General features: G+C 40.0%; 2 protein-coding genes across 2 annotated transcripts; one reads left to right on the top strand and one right to left on the bottom strand.

Moving 5' to 3' along the window:
• The first annotated feature begins 630 nt into the window (after nt 1-630).
• paqr4b (progestin and adipoQ receptor family member IVb) lies at nt 631-3,412 on the top strand. Its single transcript, XM_085360702.1, has 3 exons — nt 631-799; nt 1,726-1,944; nt 2,979-3,412. Exons 1-3 carry the CDS (start codon nt 631-633, stop codon nt 3,410-3,412), a joined length of 822 nt encoding a protein of 273 aa, XP_085216828.1.
• Nucleotides 3,413-4,422: 1,010 nt separating this feature from the next.
• Nucleotides 4,423-14,387, bottom strand: pelo (pelota mRNA surveillance and ribosome rescue factor). The gene is made up of 13 exons (XM_085360701.1): nt 14,199-14,387; nt 13,673-13,765; nt 12,677-12,827; nt 9,386-9,476; nt 8,239-8,402; nt 7,719-7,779; nt 7,168-7,329; nt 7,037-7,083; nt 6,766-6,839; nt 6,608-6,679; nt 6,154-6,228; nt 5,943-5,974; nt 4,423-4,897 (listed from the first exon to the last, which is right to left on the bottom strand). Exons 1-13 carry the CDS (start codon nt 14,237-14,239, stop codon nt 4,803-4,805), a joined length of 1,158 nt encoding a protein of 385 aa, XP_085216827.1. The 5' UTR covers nt 14,240-14,387; the 3' UTR covers nt 4,423-4,802.
• Between the last annotated feature and the right edge of the window lie 170 nt (nt 14,388-14,557).

The following is a 14,557-nucleotide window of genomic DNA, read 5'->3' as shown; positions in this document are numbered from 1 at the left end:
TTTACTACTTGTGGCAATCATGTGTTGTTATTGTACAGTATTTGAGTTATTAAAACTACCAAAAGAACCTCAAAGTGGAAGTTGTTTCTTTACTGACCTGTGCATGTTTTACACACACTGCTGGCTCTGTAATTTGCAAACCTGTTTTCAAATAATAAGTGGACACAATAAGGAATCGTCAGTGCTGGTTAAGAGTCACGAAGAAAACAACCGCCCAGTAAGGATTTGTAATCCTTGAGCCTGGTGCAGCAAACGTGAGTGACAGAAGCACACATGCATTACTGTACATAAGGGAAGTACTTCTGTTTTGTTAAAGTGCGTTACGTAAACCATGAAGCTGGTTAGGTGTGAGTCAGTTACAAGGGAGGAGCAGCTGCAGAAGTGCACATGGCTTTTTCTGGGGGATTACCCAGCTTAGGAATAAAGGCCGTGCGCTGATTGGTCCAAGATCATGCCACTTAGCCAGCTCAACAGGTTGCTTGCATGGACTTATACCTGTCCAATGATGGGTTTTGAGGACCAGAGTTTCCGGCTGGTCGTGGTCAAGACCAGCCCGGGAGTCCCGAGTGCACCCTTTTATGATCTAAATGGTGAGGAAGCTAAATGTGAGGGCACTGGCTGCAGGAAGTCATGATGGTGCTTTACAAAGGACCGCGGCTCTTGGACTTTGCAAAGGCTCCTGCTCACCTTCAGTTCAACAAATATGTCCTGACGGGTTACCGGCCGGTGTCCACAGCTGAAGAGTGCGTCAGGAGCCTCTTCTACATGCACAATGAGCTGGGGAACATCTACACACACGGTAAGTCCAGCAGTTATGCTTCTTTCAACTGGTGCATACATACCTAAACTAGAAAATGCCATTGCAGCCGTTCTTACTATACCTGAATCATCATTGAAATATATTTTTACACTTTATACGCAAAGCAAGTTTCTCTCACCTTGAATCGTATTAACCCGCAAACTAAACAAGCCACGCATGTCAACTCTCACTTATGGCCAGATACAAACACACTTGATAAGGATGGGTAATGAGGATATGGGGTATTAGCTGTAATCTGCCCTGGGAATCAGAGCCCTGACAGTGTCCACTGGTTAACTGGGCCGTTGAAGGTGACCGACACCTCTGATCTGTAAATGCCCATACGGATCTTGAGTGAAGCATCCAAAGACAACTTTGCACAGATTCTGAGCTGCTGTAGAATAAGATATGTGTTAAGAAATCTTTAAAAGTTCTGGTTTTAATGTGAAACTTTTCAAGGCTGGCTCATGGAAAAAAACTGCAAAAAAGGGAAATTGGTCCATGCACAAACTAGAAACTTCATAGCCTTGAACTTCAGTAGGCCTTGTCGTCTTCTTGCCCCATTTTCAACATGGCTATTCCATAAGTTCATTAAACCTAACACTCTTACTAAGGGGAAGTGAAGCATATTAGCATTAGAGTGCTGCTCGAGCTTCTCTATGTATGTAACCAACTACTCATTTCTAGTAAAAATTACAATTAGACAGAGGAACCGTTTCGGTCCATTGAATTCCTCATATTGTTCTGCAACAGGCGGTACTTCTATGTGTTGCACTAAGGTACTGTGATTAAAATGCCACTACAAATTAAGCTGACACTAACCTACAGCAGTGGCACATACCTCAAAATACTCAACAAATTATTTTTATATTCTGCAGATTTCAGAAAAATAATGATGTTCTTTTTCCATCTTCCTGTCATTTCAGGAATTCCTTTCTTCCTTTTCTTGGTGCTGCTACCTTTTAGTATCCCCTGGAAGGAGGTGGACAGCATCTGGATATGTGTTGTCCACTATCTGGCCTGCCTCTGTCCCACCATGGGATCAGTGGTCTACCATTTGTTCATGAACCACGTGGGAGGAGAACATGTGTACGACACGCTGCTCTCCCTGGACATGGTCGGCGTCTGCCTAGTTAACACCCTCGGTAGGTTGACGAAAGAAAGTAAATGTAACCGCAGAGATTGCTCCTGATGCTAAGACCGGGACCAGAGGGGCTTACTGGTCATAACTAAGATGTTTTCAAGTTTTAAGTTTTTGGAATTCAAGCCATTAACAAGCACTGATAAGTTACAACAAAATTTTAGAAATGCTGAATACTATGGTTTTGATACAATTCAGGGGTGCCCCTGCATCCACATTTCTTTCTTATCTTCTAATTCTTATCCGGGTCCAGGTTGCAGGGGTAGCAGTGTTAGTAGATACCCACCTCCTCCAGTTCTTCTTGGGAGACACCAGGGCATTCCCTAAGCCAACTAAGAGATAATCTTTTCTGGTCAGCCTCAGAGCTTCCTCACAGTGGGACATACCTGAATCACTTCACCAAGGAGGTCCCCAGGAGGCATGCTAGTCAAATACCTGACTCAAATCAACTGGCCTCTTTTGATGTGGAGTAGCAACTCTCTCTAGCAGTAGTCCCACCAACGACCGAGTTTTTAACCCTTTAGTCTAGATCTCGGAGTATTGAGGATTGTCTGATTAGCAGACCTCAAAGCTCTGACAGGAGTGTGAACGTGAATAAGAATGGACAAAATACTGTGGTGGTCTTAAAAACAACCAATTAAGTCTTCAGGCAGATTAAAGATATTGAACATTAAACAGTTCCTCCCAGAATCACTTAAGTCGGTCAATAAGCCTAAAAGTCTCATGTAAAGTCTTTTGCAAAGATAGTTCAAGCCTACCAAAAGTCAAAGTCAAGCCTCATTTAACAGTGCATGGGATTATCCACAACTTTAAGGCTAGACCTCAATAAATATCAGACTGATTGCCATAAAGTTTGTGTTTTTCAGAGGAACCCTGGATCACTCCTGATTTTTTTTCTTTAGTTCGACCTAATGGTTAACATTTGCTTCTGAAAAACAACAGCAAAAATAACAAGATACCAAACGATTTTTAGTGTTGACTAAAAATAACCATGCTGACAACAATGCCAGTAACAGCAACCTTGCATTATCTCTCCAGGGGCAATTCCTATCATTCATATCACCCTCCTCTGCTACCCAATCGTGCAACAGACTGCCTTGCTGGTCTATATCCTCCTGTCAGCCCACGGGATCTACTGTGCCACCACTGCCCGCACTAACGTCCGGCGCCTGCAATCGTTTGTCTGGCAGGCCTTGTTCCGTTTCAGCCTCTTCCTGTTTCGGGTTTATGGCAGCGGGGTAGGAAGCCCAAATTCCCTGCGTCTCTTTGTCATCATGGACTGTCTAGCTTTATTGGGAGGGCTTGTCAACATTGTCCAGATCCCTGAGCGCTTCAAACCAGGATTGTTTGACAACTGGGGCAACAGCCACCAGATAATGCATGTCATGGTTATCTGCTCAATTATCTACCTACACTGGGGCACACTGGAGGATTTAGCCTGGATTAAGAGCTACCAGTGTCCTGCTGAGTGATGCCAAGTGCAGCTAGTTCACGCATGCTTGCAGTCAAGGCTACATTTGAATTTAGCATTCAGTGAGGGAGGAGTATATGGAGGGCCGAAACTGCCAAAATCAATACTCTATAGATATATATATTAAAATATTAAAGAAATATGCCATTAACTGCCCAAAAATAACTACTGTAAATTAATATAGCCATTAATACGTTTATAAAATTGGATATAAAAATAAATGTTTTGATTTATTTCCATATTTACATTTGTATTCCCCCATTTATTTACCTTCCCGTTTAATTTTCAATGTATAATTTCTCTAATTACCTAACTTATCAATTTATTTAATTTTCTAGCTAACTAGTTTAGCTAGCTTTAGATAACCCCACTCTAGGTAACGTAACTACGTTAGCTAACTTAGCTAGCCTATCTAAAGTAGCTAGCTTTAGTTAGAAGTTACATTCACACTTATTTAATCACAGCCCCTTATTCAGATAATGAAGCAGAAGTGCTTCAATAAATCTGACAATTAAATACTGATGTGTATAAAATAAGGTTGAAAAATGCAAAGGGGAAAAAAGTCCCCACAAAAAACCCCTATTCTTAAATGTAACGTTTACATAAAAAGCTAAATTAAAAGGGAAAGTCAATAAATATGAAGTTAATATACAGAAGCAAATTGTGTTTTTTTCTTAAAGTTACATTTAAAAAATGCACTTTAGTCCTAGCTGCTGAAATTCTTCACAGGGGAAGTTCATAATTTGACATTTTGCCAAAGAAGAATAAGAGGAACCTACAGTGTTCTAACTGTAAATCACATCATTGTATCTAATTGAAAATCCTGAACATACTTGATTTATAGAGGTCGATATGCAGTAGTTTGGGGGTGTAATGCCCTTAAATAGTTTTTTAAATGAAAGAAAAAAAATAACTGTGAGAAAGAAAATATCTATTTTTATATCTTGGTCCAATCTGTATTTAACCCATGAATGGTGATAAACGAGAGAAATAACAGGAGTAGTTGCATGCTTCTGCTGTTTAATTGCAAGAAAGATATATTGTATGTACACTTGACTCAAGAAGTCACTTATTTTGCTATTGCTATCATTTAAAATGAATGGGTTTTTGTGACTTGGCAAAAAAAAAAAATGTTAGATTCATCTTACTGCCCTTCTTGTGAATTGAGGATTTTCTGTCTTTAGCTTAAAAACCATCAAAACTGCATCAAAATTAAGTGAATTTATGGCCACTTTAGAAAATCAGGCATGTTCATTTGATTTGTAAAAGATGTGGCTGTTACAGGGGTGGAATTTCTCACGACTCGTTGTTTCATAACACATTGAACATTCCCATGTTTATCTGCAAAACTGAGGGCGGGTATCGGGAGAAGTCTGGGGTGTTTGTGTGGATCAGTCTTCATCTGAGCTACTGTTGTCCTCGGCGTCTGAAAGGTCGGCGATGGGAAACCGCAATATGGCAGCCACCCCGCTCAGCTGAGTCAGTTCTGGTGAGACAGTCCAGAATAAATCAAAAGGTGACACATCCTGTACTGCGGACTGGCTTTATATTTAATTATAAAAATCCAATCGGTGCAGTTGTAGCACAAATTCTTGACTTCTTATTTGAGTAAGACATCAATAAAGAGTGAGATTATCACTTTATGTGTGTGGCGTCATCAATTCACTGAGTCCAAATGACAGCGGTAAATTAATCCTACGCTTTATTTTTCATTATTTTACTCTTATTAGTGATTTCATGTTAAGTAACAAACCCTGCAGAAAAAAAGGTGCACAGAAATGCTCCCATTTGTTTCAGTGGTGCTCCGCCAGGGATGACCATACAGGCCAGATACAGTTTTTTGAGGCTTAAGTGATGTAGCTATACATCAACAAAACCAGTGCAGAAGAGGAGAACAAATTAGCAGACATGGATTTAAACCATGATGGTATCAGATTAAAAAAAAAATCCTATGCAATCCACTGCAAATGTTCATGTGAAATCAAATCCAGACGAAAATGCTAAAAAAGTTAAGAGGCATTTTTTTAGAAGTTGCCTGATGTAGTTCAAAAACTGTATATTAACATCAACTGTAAGGTTCACATATGAACAACAAGAGCATTTTTAGGTTGTGGCCCAACCCTCCAATATATCCAGATCTGGGACCAGCAATAGAAGAAGACCAGATTGTCACCCCTAGGCGCAAGTAATTGCTAACAGTTAACCGACTAATGTTAACGTAATGACAGCAGTTCAATACTTTAGTGCTGTTGCAGTTTTCCTAAAGTCTTGTTCAGGTTCATGAACTTCAACTACTTCAGCTTTTAGCGAGGGACAGGACTGTGAGAAGTTACTTGTCAAACTGAGGAAGTAAGGATGGCACTGTTGGTATCAGTACTGTGGCTGTAGTGATAGTAATGGGAATCTATGGGGGATTTTTTTACGCATTGAAAACAAACGTGACAGGACATCAAGTTGAAAAACGACAGCTCCTTAGAGCCTGAGAGAGCTAAAGAGTTAACTTCAACTACATGAAGGGAGCAATAACTTACGTTCACCCGAAACGTGAAGGCTTGAGAATATTCTGCATGGAAAAGAGAGAAAAAGTCATTAGCCTGATGTTTTCCAAAGTACTTTAAACATGTTCTAGCCAGCATGTAAATCTACAGGAGCCTGCATTTCTACTTTTAACAAAATTGTCACATATAGTACATAACAAAAATTCAGTTTTTAAGTCTACAAACATAGTATTTACAAAGTTACCTGACAGTGCCACCATTGTCTCTCACATTGTCCACCAAGCGAACGTAGCGACTCCTGGTGGGGATATCCTGATGCCTGACAAAACAAATTAAGCATTGAAATTGGGAGAACTGTGGGCCCGTAATGACGATTTTAAGGATATCCTCTTTTTTTTATAACATAGAAGTCCCAGAAAGCTGTCATAAATCAAGTGTTTAAAGAAGAGCAGTCTAAAGACTGACTGCTCGAAGCGTATACATGTACATATGCTGACGTCATTATTTGATCTTGGCTGTGTTCAGTATGTGCATCCACCCTAGTAACGTTATACTGATATGACAAAAATAAAAACACAGAAAGGAAAAGTTCTTTGAACGTACTCATCAGTATGTTAGTGAACATGTTACACATAAACAACAGCAGCAACGAGGCAGAATAACACTGCCTGTCAAAAGCATCCCTCATGCACACCTACCTGAACAACTTGTCGCTTACCAACAAGGTGTCGACAGCGAGGGCCTCAGCAGCTTTCTCCACATGAGCGAGGCTGTGAGGATGCAAAGATATGCAGGTTGTTTATAATCAGTGTTAACAATATAAGTTAACTGTTACATTCCATCATCAAGCACGCACCCGTAGAAGGCTCGGTCAGGCTCATGCTGCAGCATTTTATAGAAGTCCTCCAGGGCTTTCACCTCTCCGGCTGCCTGAGGAGCAAGACACAAAACAACAGGTCAAAATTATTTATGTCTCCAGTGAAAATAATTCATAATTCCACACAGATTAATACAATTTATAATAAAAAAAAATGTTTTTTGCTCAGAGTTTAAAAAGCTGTGTGCACAGTTTAGCAATCATATGCACAAATATGCACAAACTCTTAAATCACAGGATGCATAGTCACCTTCGTATCAGACAGCCTATTTGTCACAGTGGGGTCAGAAAGGACTTCTGCAAAACAACAGTTGTCTCAGTGAGTTTTCACCTTATGATGAGATCAATTTAACTTCGCTGTCAAGTGGCAGCAGCTCCTACCTTTGAGTGAGTACTTATGACCTGACGATGAGTGGACCAGCATGAATTTGGGCCGATTCTCCTGCAGGATCTTGTTGTCCTGCCGTACCGCCTCATTAAAGAGGTAGGTCGTAAACTGGTCCTTCACATAGCCTGGGCTGGCCACCAGGATGCACTTCACAACTGGCAGAAAGTAAGAAAGAAAAAAAATCTAAATCTCAACTCTTTTTAAATGATATCTTCTGTAAAGAGAAACTACCTGAACCAGCAGTTTACATCCACATCTGTCTAGATTTATATATGTAGTAAAACACAGAAGCAATTTAATAAAAGGTATTATGTTTACAGGAAAATAGAGGTTACTACTCTAAAACATGTATGATCCCACTGAAAAATATCCAGTGAGAGTGAAAAGTCTTCTTAAGTTATAACATTAATAAACAGTTTCAGGAACAAAACACAATGGTGCACATCACCATGAATGAAAGCTTCACAGCAAACATTAAACTGGAACTGTTACAATAAGTTAAAAAAAAAAGGCAGAAGTGTCTACGCGCACACAACAGCCTTACCATCAAAATTGATGTGACGGAGAATGGCTTGCATCACAGCTTCATAAAACCTCTCCAGTCCCTGCAAACAGACACTTTGACAGTAAGCACACAGGATGAAAAACTCTCTCAGTGTTACATCCCCAAAGAAAGGGGACAACCAAATTTTTTGTTACACTATCACAGAAATATCACAGAAAACAAACAAAAAAACTGAGGTTGACTTCCTGAGGCTAAAGAGAAATGTAATCCACTTGAACTCCACTCAATCCCATTTAAAAACATTTAAATATATTTGAATGTGTATATCTGCCTACTTTGTTTTAGTCAGTAAGCTCTTAACTCCCATGACATCTACACCAAAACACTCACGCAATATGAAAATTATAATTGGGTTGGCACACTGTGTACATTTTAGCTGTATCTTCATATTCAGATTTGACACTGTGCCCTTTTCAAAACGTCACTTCATTCCCGTTTGCTTGCTTTTAGAGCTCCCAATTCGCTAACAGCTGATCAGTTGCCTATAAATCATTTTTACCTTGTCGTGCTGTGTGCAGCTTCCTTTTCTCTTACGGGGAATGGTGACTTCCACTTTTGCACGAAGCAGCGTCATGGCAGGTGTCACGAGCACCAGGTTGGCCAGGCCTTCCTGCATTACCACAGCAGCCACATCTGCCCTCTGGGTCGGGTCACATGCCTGATCTAAAACGTAGACAATGATATAATGGAAACAAAAAGAAGAAGTTATATTTAAAACGTAATTGACAAAATTTCCAACATCTTCTACGGTGGTTTTCCTAATAAAGTGTTCGGTGATTTTATTCACTCGACTTACAATTTTTGCCATCTGGAAAAAGCTTTCACTGCTTGACCAGAATTTTAGAAAGAAAAGGTCTTTGTTTTGTTTATGACTGTTTATTTCAAGAATAAAAAAGGTTGATATAAAAATAGTAAAAGCTACTTTGAGCTGATCTTTTATTCACCTGCTGAGATCGAACTGTGGACCCTTTTTGCGTGAATGTGTAAACCCCTACACTATTAACGATTAACTCAAAGTATATCTTATAAGAGAACTGTTGACAGCCTGTTGAATTTGAACAAATCTGAATAAAATGAGAAAACTAGCCAAACAGCTGCAGAAATTTTGAGAACAGTTACCAAAGCCAAGAAATTTCTATCTGCTATAATCAGTTCAATTTTATTTATTTAGTGTCAAATCACAACAACTGTCACCTTTATGTTGTAAGGTTAAGACCCTTCAATATCAGAGAGAAAACCCCCCAAAATCAGATAACCCCCTATGAGCAAGGACTTGGTGACAGTTGGAAGGAAAAACTCCCTTTTAACAGGAAGAAATCTGCAGCAGAACCAGGCTCAATGAGGGGCAGCCATCTTCATCAGAAAACAAGTAAGATGTTTATATATATATATATATATATATATATATATATATATATATATATATATATATATATATATATATATATATATATATATATATATATATATATATATATATATATATATATAACTTGTATGTATGTATGTATTTATATACAGCTTAAGAGTCTTTGTGACTAGTTGTGGTAGGAAGTACATGCTTTAAAATAATTGACAGTCAGACATAGCAGTAAACAGTTTATAGTTGTTTTGGTGGTCGGAGTACTGAGGTAGCATCTGCTTACCAATTCTATCCAGCACGACGCTGTCCCAGTTCTTTTTAGCCAGAGTGAACTTCCTGTTGAGCTCAAGCTCAATAGTGTGATAAGCCCCCATCTGAAGAGCAAAAAAATACAACACAATCACAACTACTTTTCATTTCAAACACAAGTTAGCCTGCATCCCAGGGTTGGGTGGTACGTGAGATTAAATCGGTTAATTTCTGCTTTTGTGCAACATGACAAAGTCATAAAATCAGAGACCGTAAAAGACAGAAACATTGGTTCTTGAGACAGCTGTTGATGGGGGAGCTTTCTTGGTGAAAAGTAAACAGACAAACCTACGATGCTCTATAAAAGTAAAAAAAACAAACAATGTTCAACCTAAAAATCAGATAATGGATCTGGTGTCAAGAAGAAAACCACAGCAGAAAAGCAGCTGACATTAGTTGCTTCGTTTTGGTGTCACTTATTTTTTATAATTTTTTTGCCTGTCCCGTTTGGCTCTTTTGCCATCAGAATTATTGTCTGAAGGCAAAAAGAGAAGCCCAACAGAATTACTTTACCAAGTGGACCATCCCTGCCTTGCCGTATTGGTCCATTTGATTGACCTTTGTTGTTATTATTTATTTATTTTATTTTATTTTATTTTCAGTTGTTACAGACAGGACAGACATGACCGGGGGGAGGGAGGGAAACAAAGACAGCGGGGAAGAGGAATAGTGATGAAGGGCAAAGAAAGGAGAAAAGAAAGGGGGGGGGGGGGGGGGGGGGGCAAAAAAAATACATATCTCTATATATATATCATCTAAATAATATATCATAATAATATATCATTATTATGCAGCACATAAGATTTACAGCACACAGTGTTCTTTGAGATCGGAGCCAAAAAGGGTGTATTTTGTGTCTGTGAGCACCTGTGTGTACACCTGTGAGCATGAGCGCGCTTGTATTTAAAAGGTTCCTTCATGTAATGATCTGCTAGAGCAGGGGTGTCAAACTCAAATACACAGTGGGCCAAAATTCAAAACTGGAACAAAGTCGTGGGCTAACGCTAATATTTATTGAAATATATTTATTCCTCCAGATATAAGAATGAATCTTTTCTTATAGACTCAAACACGTTTTGCTGAAAAACTGAATATGGAACAAGCAAAGCTTAATACTAAACAATATATATATTAGCTGTATAATACCAGTAAGCCAGCTCTAATAGTAATTTGGTATGGCTTGGCCCGCGGGCCAGAGTTTGACACCTACAGTGGGGCAAAAAAGTATTTAGTCAGCCACCGATTGTGCAAGTTCCCCCACTTAAAATGATGACAGAGGTCAGTAATTTGCACCAGAGGTACACTTCAACTGTGAGAGACAGAATGTGAAAAAAAAAATCCATGAATTCACATGGTAGGATTTGTAAAGAATTTATTCGTAAATTAGGGTGGAAAATAAGTATTTGGTCACCTCAAACAAGGAAAATCTCTGGCTCTCACAGACCTGTAATGTCTTCTGTAAGAAGCTTTTCTGTCCCCCACTCGTTACCTGTATGAATGGCACCTGTTTGAACTCATCATCTGTATAAAAGACACCTGTCCACAGCCTCAAACAGTCAGACTCCAAACGCCGCCATGGCCAAGACCAAAGAGCTTTCGAAGGACACCAGGAAAAGTATTGTAGACCTGCACCAGACTGGGAAGAGTGAATCTACAATAGGCAAGCAGCTTGGTGTGAAAAACCAACTGTGGGAGCAATCATCAGAAAATGGAAGACATACAAGACCACTGATAATCTCCCTCGATCTGGGGCTCCACGCAAGATCTCATCCCGTGGGGTCAAAATGATCATGAGAACGGTGAGCAAAGATCCCAGAACCACACGGGGGGACCTGGTGAATGACCTGCAGAGAGCTGGGACCAAAGTAACAAAGGTCACCATCAGTAACACACTACAACGGCAGGGAATCAAATCCCGCAGTGCCAGACGTGTTCCGCTGCTGAAGCCAGTGCATGTCCAGGCCCGTCTGAAGTTTGCCAGAGAGCACATGGATGATACAGCAGAGGATTGGGAGAATGTCATGTGGTCAGATGAAACCAAAGTAGAACTTTTTGGTATAAACTCAACTCGTCGTGTTTGGAGGAAGAAGAATACTGAGTTGCATCCCAAGAACACCATACCTACTGTGAAGCATGGGGGTGGAAACATCATGCTATGGGGCTGTTTTTCTGCCAAGGGGACAGGACGACTGATCCGTGTTAAGGACAGAATGAATGGGGCCATGTATCGTGAGATTTTGAGCCAAAACCTCCTTCCATCAGTGAGAACTTTGAAGATGAAACGAGGCTGGGTCTTCCAACATGACAATGATCCAAAACACACCGCCCGGGCAACAAAGGAGTGGCTCCGTAAGAAGCATTTGAAAGTCCTGGAGTGGCCTAGCCAGTCTCCAGACCTCAACCCCATAGAAAATCTGTGGCGGGAGTTGAAAGTCCGTGTTGCTCGGCGACAGCCCCAGAACATCACTGCTCTCGAGAAGATCTGCATGGAGGAATGGGCCAAAATACCAGCTACTGTGTGTGCAAACCTGGTAAAGACCTATAGTAAACGTTTGACCTCTGTTATTGCCAACAAAGGTTATGTTACAAAGTATTGAGTTGTATTTTTGTTATTGACCAAATACTTATTTTCCACCCTGATTTACGAATAAATTCTTTACAAATCCTACCATGTGGATTCATGGATTTTTTTTTCACATTCTGTCTCTCACAGTTGAAGTGTACCTCTGGTGCAAATTACTGACCTCTGTCATCATTTTAGGTGGGGGAACTTGCACAATCGGTGGCTGACTAAATACTTTTTTGCCCCACTGTATGTGCTAGAGGGTGCGGGGAGCCACAGCCCCGACCTCCAGGGCATGAAACAGGTATGGAGGAGCTCAAGGCTCCAGACATCTCCAGACATTTTGGTGTCACTTATAATAAAAGACAGACGATGCTTTTTATGTCAGTCCTGACATAACCACACTGACACAGTGGAACAACCAGTCTTCACTCAGATGCTGGAAAATAAGTATGGAGTGTGGTCTAAACCATTTTCCAAAGGCTGCATTGACTCCTGCTATTGCTAGCCAGCTGATCCTACTGTTCTTCACTACAGCGTGCAGAATATGTAAAAGGTGCCAATGATGTCGTTGTATTGTCCACAGACGGAGGGCAAGTGCATTTTTTTTTTAATTTAAGACAGGTTCATATAGGAAACAGAAAATAAAAATAGTAAATATTTCACCCAGCCCATTTACAAGAGTGTTTATAAAACTCAGACCTTGACATATTGGTTCTCCTCTATGTTAGTTCCCTTTACTCTCAGCTGGCAGGCCTGGGTGTCGAAGTCGATAGTCTCCACACACAACGTCAGAGTAGTTCGGACTCTCGAGCTGCCCACGCTTCCTGTAGGGGACTCGGTCTGCACCTTTCTGTGGGAAAAGGACAGAAGCCGAAGCTTTAATTGCTGCACTGATGATGAGCTGTGTATTTTTCAGAACAAAACACTAAGGTAGAAGAGTAATGCTGAAAGCTATAACAATCCTTGAATAACACAGAATGACTATAATAAACACAACTTCACGCCGGTGTCAGAGCATCGCTCCACACACTGAGTCACAAAGAGGCATAAACTTGAGTTACAGCTACATCAATGCTGCCCGAGGGATGTGGGTGTTTTTTTGTTTGTTTGTTTGTTTGCTTGAACATTCTGGTATATCAACTACAATGATCCCACCAACACTGAATGGAATACCGATACAAATACTCAAAAATGGAAACTTGCACTGCAGATATAACTAGAACTTTTATTAAAGATTATAGGTGGAGGGGAAAAATTGACGTGGTGATATTGTATTGTTACACGAAGACTAAATATGATATTTTATTGAATAAATTCCGATACTCTAGGAATACTACAAACAAGAGGCCTGATCCCATGCACCACCATCCTGAGACAATGTTAACTTAGTCTGACCGAGTGACTTACTATCATAATGGAGGACGTGTGGTCTAATTAATATCTACCTTAATTAGATAATATCAAAATTCATACAATAATCAGGATACATGAATACCATATATTTCTAAAGTATTTCTACAAAGCAGTCTTGCACACACAACCTTTCTTTTGCAACTTAATTGTTACAGTGAGTGTCTAATCTTTAACTTCTTTTGCCAGCATATTTTACAAACCCATGAAATGAAGAAAAAAATGAAGAAATCTGCATTATTACAGGGCTTCACCTGTGTCTTTGTGTAATATATTGATTATTACCTGATAGTCGAGGCTCTTAAGCTGTCCCCCACTTGGAGCAGGTTGTAGGTATGCCACATATCCTCCGCCTCCTCGGGCACCAGAGTCACCTGACTGAATTAAGCGTTGGTGATCAATAAGCCAGGATCTGCACTCGTGTGGTTTTGGTATACAATTTTTTTTAAAAATAGATATGCTCCCAATTTAAGATGCGAAGGTGGTAAAATGGCACAGGAATTCCCAAAGTACACAGTGTGTATTACTATATTTATTTACACAAGTTTGTTTGGTTTACTCCCTAAGGTGTGGTTTGTCAATTCAGTCTGTAAAGCTAAAGCTAAACCAGAAGTTGTAACATGTTAGTAAAGGTTCAGTTTTAACACATATTAAGACAAAATGGTCGGTTGGCTTATTAATACAAAACCCACACCTCTCCCGTTCTCTGAGTGTACACGGGAATGCAACTCACTACACTGACACATGTATAGTCAGCTACAACACAGCAAGCTGGTTAGCCTACTAGCATTAGCCATCAGCGCTCACTCACCCGGTATTATCTTTCTCAATATCTTTATGGAGCAACTTCATGGTTGGATGATTGTATGATACAAACCGAATTATTAGTGTAAAATATATAGGTTAGCAGCTGTCCGGCTAAGGGACATGTTTATCTCTTAGTGAAATAACAAATTAGCCAAGCCATCTCCCAACTTTACAATGAATCACTCGCTGCGTGTTGCCAGGCGCTGGGACATTGCGTCAGCGCCCAAATATGTCGCCTGTTCTTCCAATCATGGTCACTTCCGTGGGAGTAGCTTTTGCTGCGCAACAAATACGAAACGAATACAAACACACTGTTTGAGTAAATGCGAAAAATTTGCTTTTTTTCTTGTCTTCACTCATAAA

Source organism: Diplotaxodon limnothrissa, linkage group LG8 (genome assembly GCF_057381915.1).
Source record: "Diplotaxodon limnothrissa isolate DT_005_m linkage group LG8, D_limnothrissa_male_GT1.1, whole genome shotgun sequence".
In the NCBI taxonomy this organism is placed as follows: Eukaryota; Metazoa; Chordata; class Actinopteri; order Cichliformes; family Cichlidae; genus Diplotaxodon; species Diplotaxodon limnothrissa.
The sequence above is the reverse complement of the archived record's forward strand: the minus strand, read 5'-3'. Positions and strand labels throughout refer to the sequence as shown.